Source organism: Bombina bombina, chromosome 3 (assembly GCF_027579735.1).
Source record: "Bombina bombina isolate aBomBom1 chromosome 3, aBomBom1.pri, whole genome shotgun sequence".
Classification (NCBI taxonomy): Eukaryota; Metazoa; Chordata; class Amphibia; order Anura; family Bombinatoridae; genus Bombina; species Bombina bombina.
The window spans coordinates 902,910,656-902,928,462 of record NC_069501.1 but is presented as its reverse complement, the minus strand read 5'-3'; the positions used below and the strand labels follow the sequence as shown (position 1 = coordinate 902,928,462).

Genomic DNA, 17,807 nt, shown 5'->3' with positions numbered 1-17,807 from the left:
TACTTCAAGGTCCCTTCAAACATCCAAATCTAATTTCTCTACGTCTGACTGCTTTGAGATTGAACTCTTGATTCTATCAAAGCGTGGTTTTTCCGAATCGGTCATTGATACCTTAATTCAGGCTCGAAAGCCTGTCACCAGGAAGATCTATCATAAGATATGGTGTAAATATCTTCACTGGTGTGAATCCAAGAGTTACTCATGGAGTAAGGTCAGGATTCCTAGGATATTCTCTTTTCTCCAAGAAGGATTGGAGAAGGGATTGTCAACTAGTTCCTTAAAGGGACAGATTTCTGCTCTGTCTATTCTTTTGCACAAACGTCTGGCTGAGGTTCTAGATGTTCAGGCGTTTTGTCAGGCTTTAGTTAGAATCAAGCCTGTGTTTAAACCTGTTGCTCCGCCATGGAGTTTAAATTTAGTTCTTAAAGTTCTTCAAGGGGTTCCGTTTGAACCTTTGCATTCCATAGATATTAAGCTTCTATCTTGGAAAGTTCTGTTTTTAGTAGCTATCTCCTCGGCTCGAAGAGTTTCGGAGTTATCTGCTTTACAATGTGATTCCCCTTATCTGATTTTCCATGCAGATAAGGTAGTGTTACGCACCAAACCTGGGTTTCTTTCTAAGGTGGTATCTAATAAGAATATCAATCAGGAGATTGTTGTTCCTTCACTATGTCCTAATACTTCTTCAAAGCTTATTTACAAGCTACGAAGGATTTTTGTCAAACATCTGCTTTGTTTGTTGTCTACTCTGGACAGAGGAGAGGCCAAAAGGCTTCGGCAACTTCTCTTTCTTTTTGGCTAAGAAGTATAATACACTTAGCAAGCAGCCTCCTGAAAGAATTACAGCTCATTCTACTAGAGCAGTAGCTTCCTCATGGGCTTTTAAACATGAGGCCTCTGTTGAACAGATTTGTAAGGCGGCGACTTGGTCTTCGCTTCATACCTTTTCGAAATTCTATAAATTTGATACTTTTGCTTCTTCGGAGGCTATTTTTGGGAGAAAGGTCTTACAGGCAGTGGTGCCTTCCGTTTAAGTTTCTGCCTTGTCCCTCCCTTCATCCGTGTCCTAAAGCTTTGGTATTGGTATCCCACAAGTAATGGATGAACCGGTGGATTGGATACACCTTTACAAGAGAAAACAAAATTTATGCCTACCTGATAAATTTAATTCTCTTGTGGTGTATCCAGTCCACGGCCCGCTCTGTGATTTTAAGGCAGGTGTTTTTTATTTTTAAACTACAGTCACCACTGCACCCTATAGTTTCTCCTTTTTTTCTTGCTTGTCTTCAGTCGAATGACTGGGGGTGGCAGTTAGGGGAGGAGCTATATAGACAGCTCTGCTGTGGGTGTCCTCTTGCAGCTTCCTGTTGGGAAGGAGAATATCCCACAAGTAATGGATGAACCCGTGGACTGCATACACCACAAGAGAAATAAATTTATCAGGTAAGCATAAATTTTGTTTTTTCGCGCCAAGAATGACGAAATAAAGTTTAGCATTTGACGCACCCGCGGGCCTAATACCCGCAATAGCAAGAAGTAGTCAATTGAAAAAAAGACTAAACCCCAGGTAAGAAATAAATTTCTTAAAATGTTTATATTCCCCAAATATGAAACTGACAGTCTGCAGAAGGAAATACATGAACCTGACTCATGGCAAATATAAGTACAATACATATATTTAGAACTTTATATAAATGCATAAAGTGCCAAACCATAGCTGAGGTGTCTTAAGTAATAAAAAACATACTTACCAAAAGACACCCATCCACATATAGCAGATAGCCAAACCAGTACTAAAACAGTTATTAGTAGAGGTAATGGTAAATTGAGAGTATATTGTCGATCTGAAAAGGGAGGTAGGAGATGAATCTCTACGACCGATAACAGAGAACCTATGAAATAGACCCCCGTTAGGGAAATCATCGTATTCAAATAAGTGATACTCCCTTCACGTCCCTCTGACATTCGCTGTACTCTGAGAGGAATCGGGCTTCAACAATACTGAGAAGCGCATATCAACGTAGAAATCTTAGCACAAACTTACTTCACCACCTCCATAGGAGGCAAAGTTTGTAAAACTGAATTGTGGGTGTGGTGAGGAGTGGAGTATATTTATAGGCATTTTGAGGTTTGGGAAACGTTGCCCCTCCTGGTAGGATTGTATATCCCATATGTCACTAGCTCATGGACTCTTGCCAATTACATGAAAGATAAGTTTCAGCTGGGCATGGGGGAGGTCCAGTACTTGGGTCACCTGGTGGGAGGAGGGGTACTGCGCCCAGAGCCAAGTAAAACTGAAGCCATAATGGCCTGGCCTACCCCTAAAACAAAGAAACAGGTTATGTCCTTCCTGGGTTCCGCAGGGTACTATAGAAAGTTTGTGCCACACTATAGTACCATAGCCAAACCACTAACTGACCTTACAAAAAAGCCTACCTCAAACAGTCAAATGGACCCTTGAGTGTGACAGGGCTTTTAATTCATTGATAATTGCCCTTGCTGACTCCCCTGCACTACAGGCCCCTGATTTCTACAGGAGATTCATAGTGTAGACAGATGCTTCTAAATATGGGCTAGGGGATGTTCTGAGTCAGGTGGATAAGAAAGGTGAGGAGCACCCAATTGTAAACCTTAGCAGAAACTTACTTTCACGAGAAGTGGCATATGCCACTGTGGAAAAAGAGTGCCTTGCTAAAGTTTGGGCCTTGCAAAAGCTACAGCTTTATCTGTATGGACGCCAGTTTACAGTAATTACTGACCACAACCCCTTACACTGGTTACAAAGGGTAGCTGGCTCAAATGGTAAACTCCTCGGGTGGAGCCTATCTCTACAACAACATGAGTTTACCATACAACATAAAAAGGGCAGTATGCATGGTAACGCTGATGGTCTTTCATGCCAGGAGGGGTGTCCTCTTTGATACACAGCTGGAATGGCTTGTGTGCTACCCTTTGCGTCTCTTATTTGGGGGAGGTGTCATGAATACCTCATGATTTAGATGCTAAGGGGTTGATTCTCTTTAGCCTGTGAGCTAAAAAAACATTTAGTTTTCAAGAGGAATAGTGTCCTGTGTTTATGTTTGTGTTCCCTTTGATTTGCCAGGACCCTCATAAATACTTTAAGTATACACAGAAGAGACCTTTATGGCTCAAACTGTCAGCAGAGGGTATGATAGAACACAGAGCCTCAATACAGGAACTACACTGGGGTCATTGATAGGACAGCCAGCTCTGTAAATAAGGGCTTTTATAAGAAATAATGCTCAGAGACATAAAGAATGCAATATATATGGTGTTGTGTATCAAAATACTCCTCACAATATCCCTAATAGATTTCCTTTTTATATATATATATGCAATAGATTTAACTAGCAGAAATTATGTGTTCTATTATTTCAAGCAAAGACTTAAGAGTTTATTGACTGTCGTAAAAGATAGGGGGCTTTCCAGCCCCTTCAAAGAGGGTTGGGCAAACAACCTGATCTCCTGAAAGAGGTATAAAGTTTTGTGTTTTAACATGTAAAAGTTGTTCTTCTTACATGGGAGGCTGTATACCAACAGAGTGAGAGACCATTTTTTCCTGCCAATCTCCCTGGCACAGATACCAAGACTAGTAAAATATAATGGTTCTGCTTTTTCTCTTTTTTATTTTACAAACTGTTTGCTTGTGTAATTCTATTTGTTAATATCTTTTTATTATTAATGCATTGTGCTAATTTTTCTCATAATAAACCTTCATTTGTTAAGCTTTGGCCTTTGTCTAATATTTAAACCATGTTACTGAAAGAGACTGGTAGTATTAGTACTGTGATTTTATGTTAAATTGTAATCTGGGATTTAATTTGTAATTTTCTGGGTTTTCCTTAAGATTTCCCATATCATACAATCTTAAGTGGTGGAAACTAGATATAGTTTTAGTTTAGTGTGGGTGGCATTAAAGGGGAGTTTTGGGCATTTATTTTACTTCTAGTACAGACTAGAGAGTGTTGTTAACCCTTGCACCCACTGAACTAAGTCACAGGCTTGCCTGGTGTGGCTAGATTGCGACAGATTAGTGACAGTAGAAGGGTCTGATAACCCTTCCTGTGCCCAACAAGTGACTGGCGCAGGGTTGGTTAACCCTGGTTGTCTCAATGATACTCGCGCAAGAGGTTATATATGTAATTAGATTTACTTTAAGAAACTGCTATATTTCTTTGTTATGTAATTGAGTTTCTGTAATTTCAATAAAAATTATATTTATATATAAAAAACAGCAAATGGGAATCTTAAAGAACCACTCTTGCTCTACATGAAGTCACAGTGACTAACAGAGCAGTATTACATCCAGCTCTTCCATATTCCCAGGCTCCCTAGCTCCTGCAGCTCTAATGTGAATTGAAACAACATGTACCATCAATTGCCGCCCAGGCGTTGGATCCCAGGTTCCTGGTTGCCACAGTATTGTGTCCAAGGCGTAAATCAGTTTTTTTTTAGTAAGTACAATCTGTTGTTTTGCACACTTATTATTGCAATAAAATAAGCTTGAGTCGGAGTTGCCATTTGCGTTTATCTCGTTCATGCATACAGGTCTCTATTATATCCAAAGGGACAGTTGTTGCAACCCATTGGAGGGTTTGATGTTTATTGCAATAGCTGAATAAAGCTGACTTTAGTATTTCCCTGAATATCTCAGGAGGACTTGAAACATATTTGGTAACAGTATTATTGCTTTTATCAATATTAATACATTTTATTGTTTTTATTCACTGATTTACTTCACTGTTGTTTGGGTTAAATCAATTTGATAGAATTAACTGTTATCCTTAATAAATTAAACTTTTATTTAGTGTCATTTCTAGCACCAGTGCTTGTATTTGTTTATGTCTCGTAATAATAAAATGTATCAACCTAGTAAAAGATTGGAGCAAGCAATCCTGCTGGATTAATATATCACTTTTATCAAGTCCTTTTTCACTTCCACAGGAAATCTTTGTAATTTGGATCAGCCAAAAGTTGAGGAATGCACATCCCTATAAATAAGCTTCTACAGTGCTCAATGACCAGATAGTAAAGTGTAGAGTAAGAACTTCTAGTTCTTATCAAAACTGGAATATCGGTAATTTCAGAGTTAAATTGCAGAAAATGGGACAAAGAAAACCATGCATTTTAGTTTAACTTGTCAGCTATTTATTACTGCTTTAATTACCCCCCTAAGTGACGCTGAGGTCCCTGTTATCAGTCAGGAATACCATGGGGTGACAATGTGGCCGTTTTAGCTTTTGTTTTATTGTCCCTTTTTTCACTCCTAGCTAAACTGTTAACATGACTAACTGTTACTATATTAATATCAATAAAAGCTATGTTTTATTATTTGTAAAAGTGACTTTTTTAAGAGGTTGTGCATTAAACCTGTCTTTTGCCCGTGTGCTTGTGTTCAATAAATAGCTAATTGTTTTAAGGGGTGTAAGCCCAAGGCTAGTGTCACCTTTCTTTCTGCAAAATAAATCATGATATATATGTTTCCCCTAGCATAATTAGTAGGCACAGGCACTTTATTTGGATTTGCCTGAATGTGCAACATACAAAGATCTAGATTTAAGATCTGTATGACAGTGATTTGCAACCTTTTTTTTGCTGTGGCATACTTTTTTACATTAAAAAATCCTGCGACACACCACCATCCCAAAATTTTACAAAATCACACATTGTAGCCTAATACAGGATATATATATATATATATATATATATATATATATATATATATATACACACTGTACTGTGCTGTCATGCCATGCCTCCTACAAACTATACATTACATATTGACATTAATTCACAAACGATCATAATGATTGTCTGTGAATGAATGTCAATGTCATGGTTGTAAATTATGCCCTGATGAGCCTGTCACATACCTCCCAATATTTCAACATTTGAAAGAGGGACAACCCCGCACTGTTGTTAGTCTGTCGCGGCACACCTGAGGATCTCTCACGGCACACTGCTTTATGGGATGCCAAATGCGCTGACTGTGGTCATATTTGGCATTCGTTTGTAAAACAAATGCCGGATACGAAATTATTTTTACATAAAAATCTGAAAGTGTTCATGTCCCCTAAGCTAGAATTTGTCGATCAATTAATTAATTAATTTAATTAATAAAAGCTATGTTTTATTATTTGTAAAAGTGATTTTTTTAAGAGGTTGTGCATTAAACCTCTCTTTGCCCTTGCTAGTGTCACAGTGCCAGTTAGACCTTTCTTTCTGCAAAATAAATCATGACACACACACAGGGCTTGAAATTTCCAGAGGTCCACTAGCCCTGGGCGACTTAGAAATTGCAGTGCACGACTTTGAAATATATATATGTGTGTGTTTTTTTCCTAGCATAATAAGTAGTCATAGGTGCTATATTCAGATTTGTGTGACTAGATTTTTGATCTTTGTGTGTTGCACTTTCATATGAATAAAACAGACGCCTAAAATAGCCAAATGCTGCTGACTGCTGTCATATTCAGCATTTGTTTGTAAAACGAATGCCGGTTACACAATTATGCCCATGCCTAATAAACATTTTATATAAAAATCTGAAAGTGTTCATCCCCCCTAAGCTAGAATTTATAGATAATTTCATGAGAAATTCAGACTACAATTTAATTGCATTCACAATCAAGTATTACTGATAAGAATGATAAATAATGCAAAATGCACTGAAGATCAAGCAGATAATTTTCAGTTTCTTTAACATGTACAGTTCGCATAAAAACAATTTCTTATACATAACAGTAAGAAGACTTCATAGGAAATAATGTTTTATCCATAAAAAATGCAAGCATGTTGTATTTAAAAGTAAAAATATTAAACCGCTTTCACATTTAAATTGATTTAATTTACAAAAGTCCCACATATGCAAAATACACTCAGTCATTTACAAAATGTTGAAATGTCTTTGCTTAATAATAAATCCAGTTAGACATTTATTTAATCTAAAATAAAAAAATATCCAAATATGTATACAACATTTCTACGTCACATCACTTATCACAGAAGACATGCTTTTGTCTATTAGTATATTTTGGGGGCAGGATGTTGCAGATATAGAACAGATATGTCTAACTTAGCTAATATTTGAAAAATAGGGATATAAAATGGAACTATAAAACAGTTAAAACATAATTTTTCACTAAAATCTTCAAAAGTGTATGATCAGTTTGCAATGTACTAATCTTCAGTTTTGCTCTTCTTGGGTACGGGTTCATCATTTTTATATGCGTGATGATTTTCAGTTGAGGAATTGAAGCCAGGTATCTATTTAAAAACATAACAAACAAAAACAAAAAAACACAATTTGAGATAGCAGTGAGCTTCCGTTTTCCATATACCAATGAATTTTAAACCAAATCTCAACATAGCAGTATATATTCCACAATATACTTAACTACTATGCTTTTTACATAAAGTGATATACATGGTTGCTCTAAAAGTGGTAAAAATGTATTTAATAGACTTGAAAGTCAAAATTAAGCTATTAGGATAGAGCCTCTTGTGTATATATATATATATATATATATATATATATATATATATATATATATATATATATATATATATATATATATAAAAACACCATATGGCCAAATGTATGTGGACAACCCTACTAATTATTGATGTTCAGGTTTTTCCCCCCACACATATTGCTAACAGGTGCATAAAATCTAGCACATAGCCATGAATTCTCAATAGACAAACACTGGCAATACATAGAATGCTTAGTGACTTTAAACATCATAGAATGCCGCAAGTTAGTTTATGAAATTTCTCCCCCAGTCAACTGTAAGTACTATTATTGTGAAGTGGAAGCATCTAGCAGCAACAACAGCTAAGAGTGCCATAAAGTGCTGAAGCACATAGCTCATAAAAGTTGCCTATCACTCACTACAGAGTTGTATCACACATACACAACAGGGTTCATAACGGTGACTGGAAGTAACATCAGCACAAGAACTGTTCTTTGGGAGCTTCATGAAATCGGTTTCCATGGCTGTGCAGCTGTACACAAGCCTCACATTAACACGCACAATGCCAAACGTTGGGCTAGAGTAGTATAAAGTGGTGGAAATGTGTTCTCTGGAGTGATCAATCAATATCTGGCAGTCTAAAGGAAGTATCCTGGTGTGGCAGATGTCAGGAGAACGTTACCTACCAGAAAGCTTAGTGCCTATTGTAAAGTTGAAGTTGGGATAATAGTCTAGGGCAGTTTTTCAGGGTTTGTGCTAGGATATTATTTCCCTTAATTCCAGTGAAGGGTCATCTGAATGCTGCAGTATAGCAATACATTTTAGACAATTATTTGCTTCCAACTTTTTGGCAACGGTTTGGGCTAGGGCCCTTTCCTGTTCCACTAAAGACTGTGCCCTGTGCACAAAGTGATGTACATGAAGACATTGTTATGGTTACCCTTAGTCTCGCTGAGAGATGGACCGCTTAGTAGCCTGGATCCCTATTGCTGAAGAGGGGAGAAGCTGCTTTCCATAGTATTCTATATGAGTCTCGCAAATGTAGAATAATCCCCCTTAGCTGTAGTACAGCTAGGATACCCTTCTGCCCACAAAAACGAGTCAACGCTGCGATTGAGGGTCAACCAAGAACTCAGGACTGGGATGCCCAGCCTGCTTTTTATTGAGGTTACATGCACACAGGGCACTCCCAGGGGGGGGGAAGCATAAAATCCCCCCTCACACATTTAGATAGAGAGACAATGTCCTTTGACAGGCCACAATAGGATTACAGTACTTCAGATAACAAGTTACACCTAAGAAAACAATGCAGTCCATCTTATCAATTAGCAGTCTGACTCCGGAGGTGATTAGACAATGGGAATGTTTATCACTAAACTTAATTAGAGCTGAGGCCAGCAAACTTGTATTTAGAAAATAGTTTCTAAAAGCTGAAAAAAAGTTAACTCTTTATGAAATGATACTTGTTACGGTTTTCTTGGAGCCCTTCTTAGGCGCTGGCTTGGCTGGTTCAGGCATTGCTGCTGGGAAATAAGCTCTTCACAACAAAATAACTAATGCTTCTGTAACAGACATGGTTTGACAAGTTTGGTGAATACCTTTTTGATTAATTGGAATGCCGTTAGCAAGCCAGACCTTCTTCAACATCCGTAACTGTTTTGCCTGAATCTGTACAAACAGACACACTCCAAAATGTTGTGGAAAGCTTTACTAGAACAGTAGAGACTGTTATAAATGCAAGGGAGGGGGGACTTAAAGGGTCATGAAACCCCAAATGTTTCTTTCATGATTTAAGTAGAACATACAATTTTAAATAACTTTCCAGTTTACTTCTATTATCAAATTTGTTTCATTCTCTTGGTATCATTTGCTGAAGGAGCAGCAATGCACTACAGGTTTCTAACTGAACACATGGGTGAGCCAATGACAGTCTGCATATATGTGCAGCCACCAATCAGCAGCTAGAACCTAGGTTTCTTTGCTGCTCCTGAGCTTATCTAGATAAACCTTTCAGTAAAGCATAATAAGAGAAGGAAGCAAGTAAATAATAGAAGTAAATTGGAAAGTTGTTTAAAAGTGTATGCTCTGTCTGAATCATGGATGTCTAATTATGACTTTACTGTCCCTTTAATATTAATGGCCTTGGTGTGATAGCCAGGTGTCCACACATTTTTAGCAATATAGTGTGTGTGTGTGTGTGTGTAACACACATACATACAGGTATTGCTATTTTGTTTTGTAATATACTAGGTAGGAATAAAATATATGGTTACCACCAAATATTCCTTAACATAAGCATTCATTTGAAAAGCATTTAAAAAAAAAAAAAAAAAAAAATGTATGATCTATCTAAATCATGAAAAGTTACATTTGACTTCCATGTCTCTAAGTAAAATAAGGTAGAAATAAAAAGCAATATTTTCATATGCAATTATTTTTAGTTTTGTAGCCAATAAAAGCTTTGACCACACATGAAGTTTCTTGATTGAAGCATTTCAAATTATGACATTTTTTAATTATGCTAAGATCATGAATATCCTGTGCCAAAAGTTAGTTTAGGACATCAGAATTCATCTAACAATGTACTCACCTACACATTCTTTATGGTATAATAAAAACAAAATGTATGCTTACCAGATAAATTCCTTTCTTTCCTGGCAGGGAGAGTCCACGACTTCATTCCTTACTGTTGAGAAATAGAACACCTGGCCACCAGGAAGAGGCAAAGACACCCCAGCCAAAGCCTTAAATATCCCACCCACTTCCCCTATCCTCCCAGTCATTCGGCCGAGGAAACAAGGAAAAGTAGGAGGAACATCAGGTTATAAAGGTGCCAGAAAAAAATGATAAAAAGGGAGCCGCAACAAACAAAAATATCTTATGTGCGGGGTCGTGGACTCTCCCTGCCAGGAAACATAGGAATTTATCTGGTAAACATAAATGTTGTTTTCTTTCCATAAGGCAGGGAGAGTCCACAACTTCCTTACTGTTGGGAAAACCATACCCAAACTCCAGAGGACACTGAAGGAATAATGGGAGGGAACAAAAAACATAATTTATGCTTACCTGATAAATTTATTTCTCTTGTGATGTATCGAGTCCACGGATTCATCCTTACTTGTGGGATATTCTCCTCCCCTACAGGAAGTGGCAAAGAGAGCACCCACAGCAGAGCTGCCTATATAGCTCCCCCCTTAGCTCCACCCCCCAGTCATTCAACCGAAGGCTAGGAAGAAAAAGGAGAAACCATAGGGTGCAGTGGTGACTGAAAGTTTAAAAATAAAAATATATATGCCTGTCTTAAAAAACAGGGCGGGCAGTGGACTCGATACATCACAAGAGAAATAAATTTATCAGGTAAGCATAAAACATAATTTATGTAAGAACTTACCTGATAAATTCATTTTTTTCATATTGGCAAGAGTCCATGGGCTAGTGACAGTGGCGTCACTATGTTGAGATGCATAGATTATTTTATTAGAGGCTGGCATTTGTGAACATTAGTGGGACCGGGGAAGTTGTAGACACACAATTTTTTTGCCCCTTGAGCCAGTGCTGCAATTTCAACAAATAGTTTTCCTGGCTGCTTTTGCTTGTTTGTACTTTGCTCCTCCCCTGCCCAATTTCACTATGAATGTTGTGGGTGTGCCATGGGGCTTGCAAAGTTGCGCTGCTAGCCTAAACCTGCCTGCCTATCTGTGCTCACTGCTCAGTGACATGCAGCCCAGGGCTGTGCACTGACAGACTTGGAACAGAGTCAGAGAGCAGAATTTTCATAGTTTGCGCACCTAAACCTTTTCTTCAGTGATTTATTTTAGAGTGCTCTGTTTATCTTTCATTTGATGTTCTGCTGAGCCAGGGAGCAGCTCTAGGCATGAGCTTCATAATTAATGCAGTTTACATATTTTGTATGTGTGTGTCTGAGTTTTTGTGTGTCTCAGTGTTTTTGTGTATGTGTTTTTGTGTGTGTGTCTGAGTGTGTTTCCGAGTGTTTGTGTGTGCATCTGAGTATGTTTTTAAGTGTGTCTGAGTGTTTGTATGTGTGTTTGCCTGTGTTTTTGTGTGTGTCTGCTTTCTGGGGGGGGTGACACCATGACTTACCGCACCGGGTGACACCAACCCTAGTGACGCCACTGGCTAGTGACATATGGGATATACAATCCTACCAGGAGGGGCAAAGTTTCCCAAACCTCAAAATGTCTATAAATACACCCCTCACCACACCCACAATTCAGTTTAACGAATAGCCAAGCAGTGGGGTGATAAAGAAAGGAGTAGAAAGCATCAACAAAGGAAATTTGGAAATAATTGTGCTTTATACAAAAAATCATAACCACCATAAAAAGGGTGGGCCTCATGGACTCTTGCCAATATGAAAGAAATGAATTTATCAGGTAAGTTCTTACATAAATTATTTTTTCTTTCATGTAATTGGCAAGAGTCCATGAGCTATTGACATATGGTATATCAATACCCAAGATGTGGAGTCTTCCACTCAAGAGTCACTAGAGAGGGAGGGAATAAAATAAAAACAGCCATATTCCGCTGAAAAAATAATCCACAACCCAAAAAATAAGTTATTTTCACTTTTGAAAGAAAAAACTTAAATCAAAAGCAGAAGAATCAAACTGAAACAGCTGCCTGAAGAACTTTTCTACCAAAAACTGCTTCCGAAGAAGCAAATACATCAAAATGGTAGAATTTAGTAAATGTATGCAAAGAGGACCAAGTGGCTGCTTTGCAAATCTGATCAACTGAAGCTTCATTCTTAAAAGCCCATGAAGTGGAGACTGATCTAGTAGAATGAGCTGTAATTCTCTGAGGCGGGGTTTGACCCGACTCCAAATAAGCTTGATAAATCAAAAGTTTCAACCAAGAAGCCAAGGAAATAGCAGAAGCTTTCTGACCTTTCCTAGGACCAGAAAATAAAACAAATAGACTAGAAGTCTTCCTGAAATTTTTAGTAGCTTCCACATAATATTTCCAAGCTCTTACCACATCCAAAGATTGTAAGGATCTCTCCAGAGAATTCTTAGGATTAGGACATAAAGAAGGGACAACAATTTCTCTACTAACGTTGTTAGAATTCACAACCTTAGGTAAAAATTGAAAAGAAGTCCGCAAAACTGCCTTATCCTGATGAAAAATCAGAAAAGGAGACTCACAAGAAAGAGCAGATAGCTCAGAAACTCTTCTAGCAGAAGAGATAGCCAAAAGGAACAACACTTTCCAAGAAAGTAGTTAAATGTCCAAAGAATGCATAGGTTCAAATGGAGGAGCCTGTAAAGCCCTCAGAACCAAATTAAGACTCCAAGGAGGAGAAATTGACTTAATGACAGGCTTAATACGAACTAAAGCCTGTACAAAACAGTGTATATCAGGAAGTATAGCAATCTTTCTGTGAAATAAAACAGAAAGAGCAGAGATTTGTCCTTTCAAGGAACTTGCAGACAAACCCTTATCCAAACCATCCTGAAGAAACTGCAAAATTCTAGGAATTCTAAAAGAATGCCAGGAGAATTTATGTGAAGAACACCATGAAATGTAAGTCTTCCAAACTCTATAATAAATCTTTCTAGAGACAGATTTACGAGCTTGTAACATAGTATTAATTACTGAATCAGAGAAACATCTATGACTTAGAACTAAGCGTTCAATTTCCATACCTTCAAATTTAATGATTTGAGATCCTGATGGAAAAACGGACCATGAGATAGTAGGTCCGGCCGTAACGGAAGTGGCCAAGGCGGGCAACTGGACATCTGAACCAGATCCGCATACCAAATCCTGTGTGACCATGCTGGAGCCACCAGCAACACAAAAGACTGTTCCATGATTATTTTGGAAATCACTCTTGGAAGGAGAACTAGAGGCGGAAAGATGTAAGCAGGTTGATAACACCAAGGAAGTGTCAGCGCATCCACTGCTTCCGCCTGAACATCCCTGGACCTGGACCGGTATCTGGGAAGTTTCTTGTTTAGATGAGAGGCCATGAGATCTATCTCTGGAAGCCCCCACATCTGAACAATCTGAGAAAATACATCTGGATGGAGAGACTACTCCCCTGGATGTAAAGTCTGGCGGCTGAGATAATCCGCCTCCCAATTGTCTACACCTGGGATATGTACCGCAGAGAGCTGGATTCCGCCCAAGCAAGTATCCGAGATACTTCTTTCATAGCTTGGGGACTGTGAGTCCCACCCTGATGATTGACATAAGCCACAGTTGTGATATTGTCTGTCTGAAAACAAATGAACGGTTCTCTCTTTAGCAGAGGCTAGAACTGAAGAGCCCTGAGAATTGCACGAAGTTCTAAAATATTTATTGGTAATCTCGCCTCTTGAGATTTCCAAACCCCTTGTGCTGTCAGAGACCCCCAAACAGCTCCCCAACCTGAAAGACTTGCATCTGTTGTGATCACAGTCCAGATTGGGCGAACAAAAGAAGCCCCTTGAACCAAACGATGGTGATCTATCCACCATGTCAGAAAGTGTCGTACATTGGGATTCAAGGATATTAATTGTGATATCTTTGTATAATCCCTGCACCATTGATTCAGCATACAAAGCTGTAGAAAACTAGCAAAGGGGATTGCGTCCGATGCTGCAGTCATGAGACCTAAACATGCACATAGCCACTGAAGGGAATGACTGAGACTGAAGGAGCCGACATGCTGTGACTAATTTTAAACGTCTCTTGTCTGTTAGAGACAGAGTCATGGACACTGAATCTATCTGGAAGCCTAAAAAGGTGACCCTTGTCTGAGGAATCAAGAAACTTTTTGGTAAATTGATCCTCCAACCATTTTTCTGAAGAAACAACACTAGTTGATTCGTGTGAGATTCTGCAGTATGTAAAGACTGAGCAAGTACCAAGATATCGTCCAAATAAGGAAACACCGCAATACCCTGTTCTCTGATTACAGATAGTAGGGCACCCAGAACCTTTGAAAAGATTCTTGGAGCTGTTGCTAGGCCAAATGGAAGAGCAACAAATTGGTAATGCTTGTCTAGAAAAGAGAATCTCAGAAACTGATAGTGTTCTGGATGAATCGGAATATGAAGGTATGCATCCTGCAAGTCTATTGTGGACATATAATGTCCTTGCTGAACAAAAAGGCAGAATAGTCCTTATAGTTACCATCTTGAAAGTTGGTACTCTTACATAACGTTTCAAAATTTTCAGATCCAGAACTGGTCTGAACAAATTTTCTTTCTTTGGTACAATGAATAGGTTTGAATAAAACCCCAAACCTTGTTCCTGAGGAGGAACTGGCATGATTACCCCTGAAGACTCCAGGTCTGAAACACACTTCAGAAAAGCCTGAGCTTTTACTGGATTTACAGGAATGTGTGAGAGAAAAAATCTTCTCACAGGAGGTCTTACTTTGAATCCTATTCGATACCCTTGAGAGACAATGCTCTGAATCCAATGATTTTGGACAGATTTTATCCAAAAATCCTTGAAAAACCTTAATCTGCCCCCTACCAGCTGAGCTGGAATGAGGGCCGCACCTTCATGTGGACTTAGGGGCAGACTTTGGTTTCCTAAATGGCTTGGATTTATTCCAATTTGAGGAAGGCTTCCAACTGGAAGCAGATTCCTTGGGAGGAGGATTGAGTTTTTGTTCCTTATTCTGACGAAATAAACGAAAACGGTTAGAAGCCTTAGATTTACCCTTAGGTTTTTTTATCCTGAGGCAAAAAAACTCCTTTTCCTCCAGTGATAGTTGAAATAATAGAATCCAACTGAGAACCAAATAAATTATTACCTTGGAAAGAAAGAGATAGTAATCTAGATTTAGATGTCATATCAGCATTCCAAGATTTAAGCCACAAAGCTCTTCTAGCTAATACACCTAAGACATGGATCTAACATCAATTTTGATAATATCAAAAATGGCATCCCAAATAAAATGATTAGCATGTTGCAGTAAGCGAACAATGCTAGATATGTCAGAATCCAATTCATGTTGCGCTAAATTTTCCAACCAGAAAGTTGATGCAGCCGCAACATCAACCAAAGAAATAGCAGGTCTGAGAAGATGACCTGAATATAAATAGGCCTTCCTTAGATAAGATTCAAGCTTCCTATCTAAAGGATCCTTAAAGGAAGTGCTATCTTCCATAGGAATAGTGGTACGTTTAGCAAGAGTAGAAATAGCCCCATCAACTTTGGGGATCTTTTCCCAAAACTCTATAGATGTTGCTGGTAAAGGATACAATCTCTTAAACCTTGAAGAAGGAATAAAGGAAGTACCTGGCTTATTCCATTCCCTAGAAATCATATCAGAAATAGCCTCAGGAATGGGAAAAAACCTGGGGAAACCACAGGAGGTTTAAAAACAGCATTTAAACGTTTATTAGACTGAACGTCAATAGGACTGGTTACCTCAATATCCAAAGTAATTAACACTTCTTTTAATAAAGAACGCATATACTCTATTTTAAATAAATAAGTAGATTTGTCAGTGTCAATATCTGAGGAAGGATCTTCTGTTTCAGATAGATCCTCATCAGAAGAGGATGAATTATTATGTTGTTGGTCATTTGAAATTTCATCAGCTAAATGAGAAGTTTTAAAAGACCTTTTACGTTTATTAGAAGGTGGAAATGCAGACAAAGCCTTCATGATAGATTCAGAAACAAATTCTTTAAAATTTACAGGTATATCATGCACATTAGAAGTTGAAGGAACTGCAACTGGCAATGTACTATTACTGATAGAAACACTATCTGCATGTAAAAGTTTATCATGACAACTATTACAAATGAAATTCGGTGGAATAATTTCTACAATTTTACAACAAATGCACTTAGCTTTGGTAGAACCGATGTCAGGCAGCAATGTTCCAGCAGAAACTTCAGAGACAGGATCGGATTGGGACATCTTGCTCAATGTAAAAGAAAAAACAACATATAAAGCAAAATTATCTATTTCCTTAAATGACAGTTTCAGGAATGGGAAAAAAATGCAAAAGCATAGGCCTCTTGATAGAGAAGAAAGCAGGAGGCAAACATGAATAGGGTATTGAAATAATGAAAAAAAATTGGCGCCAAGTATGACGCACAACGTAACGTAAACTTTTTTGGCGCCAAAAATGACCGGAAATGACACACTTGCGTCACTAATGACGCCGCCGTGTGAAAAGGTCTCGGCGTCACGTATGACGCCGGAAATTACGAAGTTGTGTCATAAACGTATTTTTTCGCGCCAAAAAAAGTTTGCGCCAAAAATGACGCAATAAAGTCTAGCATTTGACGCACCCGCGGACTTAACACCCGCAATTGCAAAAAGTAGTCAAATTGAAAAAAAGACTAAACCCCAGGTAATAAATAAATTTCTTAAAGTGTTTGCATTCCCAAATATGAAACTGACAGTCTGCAGAAGGAAATACATGAACCTGACTCATGGCAAATATAAGTACAATACATATATTTAGAACTTTATATAACTGCATAAAGTGCCAAACCATAGCTGAGAGTGTCTTAAGTAATAAAAACATACTTACCCAAAGACACCCATCCACACATAGCAGATAGCCAAACCAGTACTAAAACAGTTATTAGTAGAGGTAATGGTAAATTGAGAGCATATCGTCGATCTGTAAAGGGAGGTAGGAGATTAATCTCTACGACCGATAACAGAGAACCTATGAAATAGACCCCCGTTAGGAAAATCATTGTATTCAAATAAGTGATACTCCCTTCCGTCCCTCTGACATTTGCTGTACTCTGAGAGGAATCGGGCTTCAACAATGCTGAGAAGCGCATATCAACGTAGAAATCTTAGCACAAACTTACTTCACCACCTCCATAGGAGGCAAAGTTTGTAAAACTGAATTGTGGGTGTGGTGAGGGGTGTATTTATAGGCATTTTGAGGTTTGGGAAACTTTGCCCCTCCTGGTAGGATTGTATATCCCATATGTCACTAGCTCATGGACTCTTGCCAATTACATGAAAGAAATTATGTTTTCTCTTGTAAGATGTATCGAGTCCACGGATTCATCCTTACTTGTGGGATACCAATACCAAAGCTTTAGGACACGGATGAAGGGAGGGACAAGACAGGGACCTTAAACGGAAGGCCCCACTGCTTGTAGAACCTTTCTCCCAAAAATAGCCTCCGAAGAAGCAAAGGTATCGAATTTGGAAAATTTGGAAAAAGTATGAAGCGAAGACCAAGTCGCCGCCTTACAAATCTGTTCAACAGAAGCCTCATTTTTAAAAGCCCATGTGGAAGCCACAGCTCTAGTAGAATGAGCAGTAATCCTTTCAGGAGGCTGCCGTCCAGCAGTCTCATAGGCCAAA

General features: G+C 38.4%; 1 protein-coding gene across 2 annotated transcripts in view; it reads right to left on the bottom strand.

Moving 5' to 3' along the window:
- Positions 1–6,846: 6,846 nt before the first annotated feature.
- The window catches only part of DIS3 (DIS3 homolog, exosome endoribonuclease and 3'-5' exoribonuclease), a 172,035-nt gene continuing 161,074 nt past the window's right edge, over positions 6,847–17,807 (bottom strand). For both annotated transcript variants that reach the window (XM_053707929.1, XM_053707930.1), the window contains exon 22: positions 6,847–7,287. In XM_053707929.1, coding sequence (XP_053563904.1) covers positions 7,201–7,287 — 87 coding nt within the window. In that variant the 3' untranslated portion in view covers positions 6,847–7,200. The remainder of the gene's footprint in view (positions 7,288–17,807) is intronic.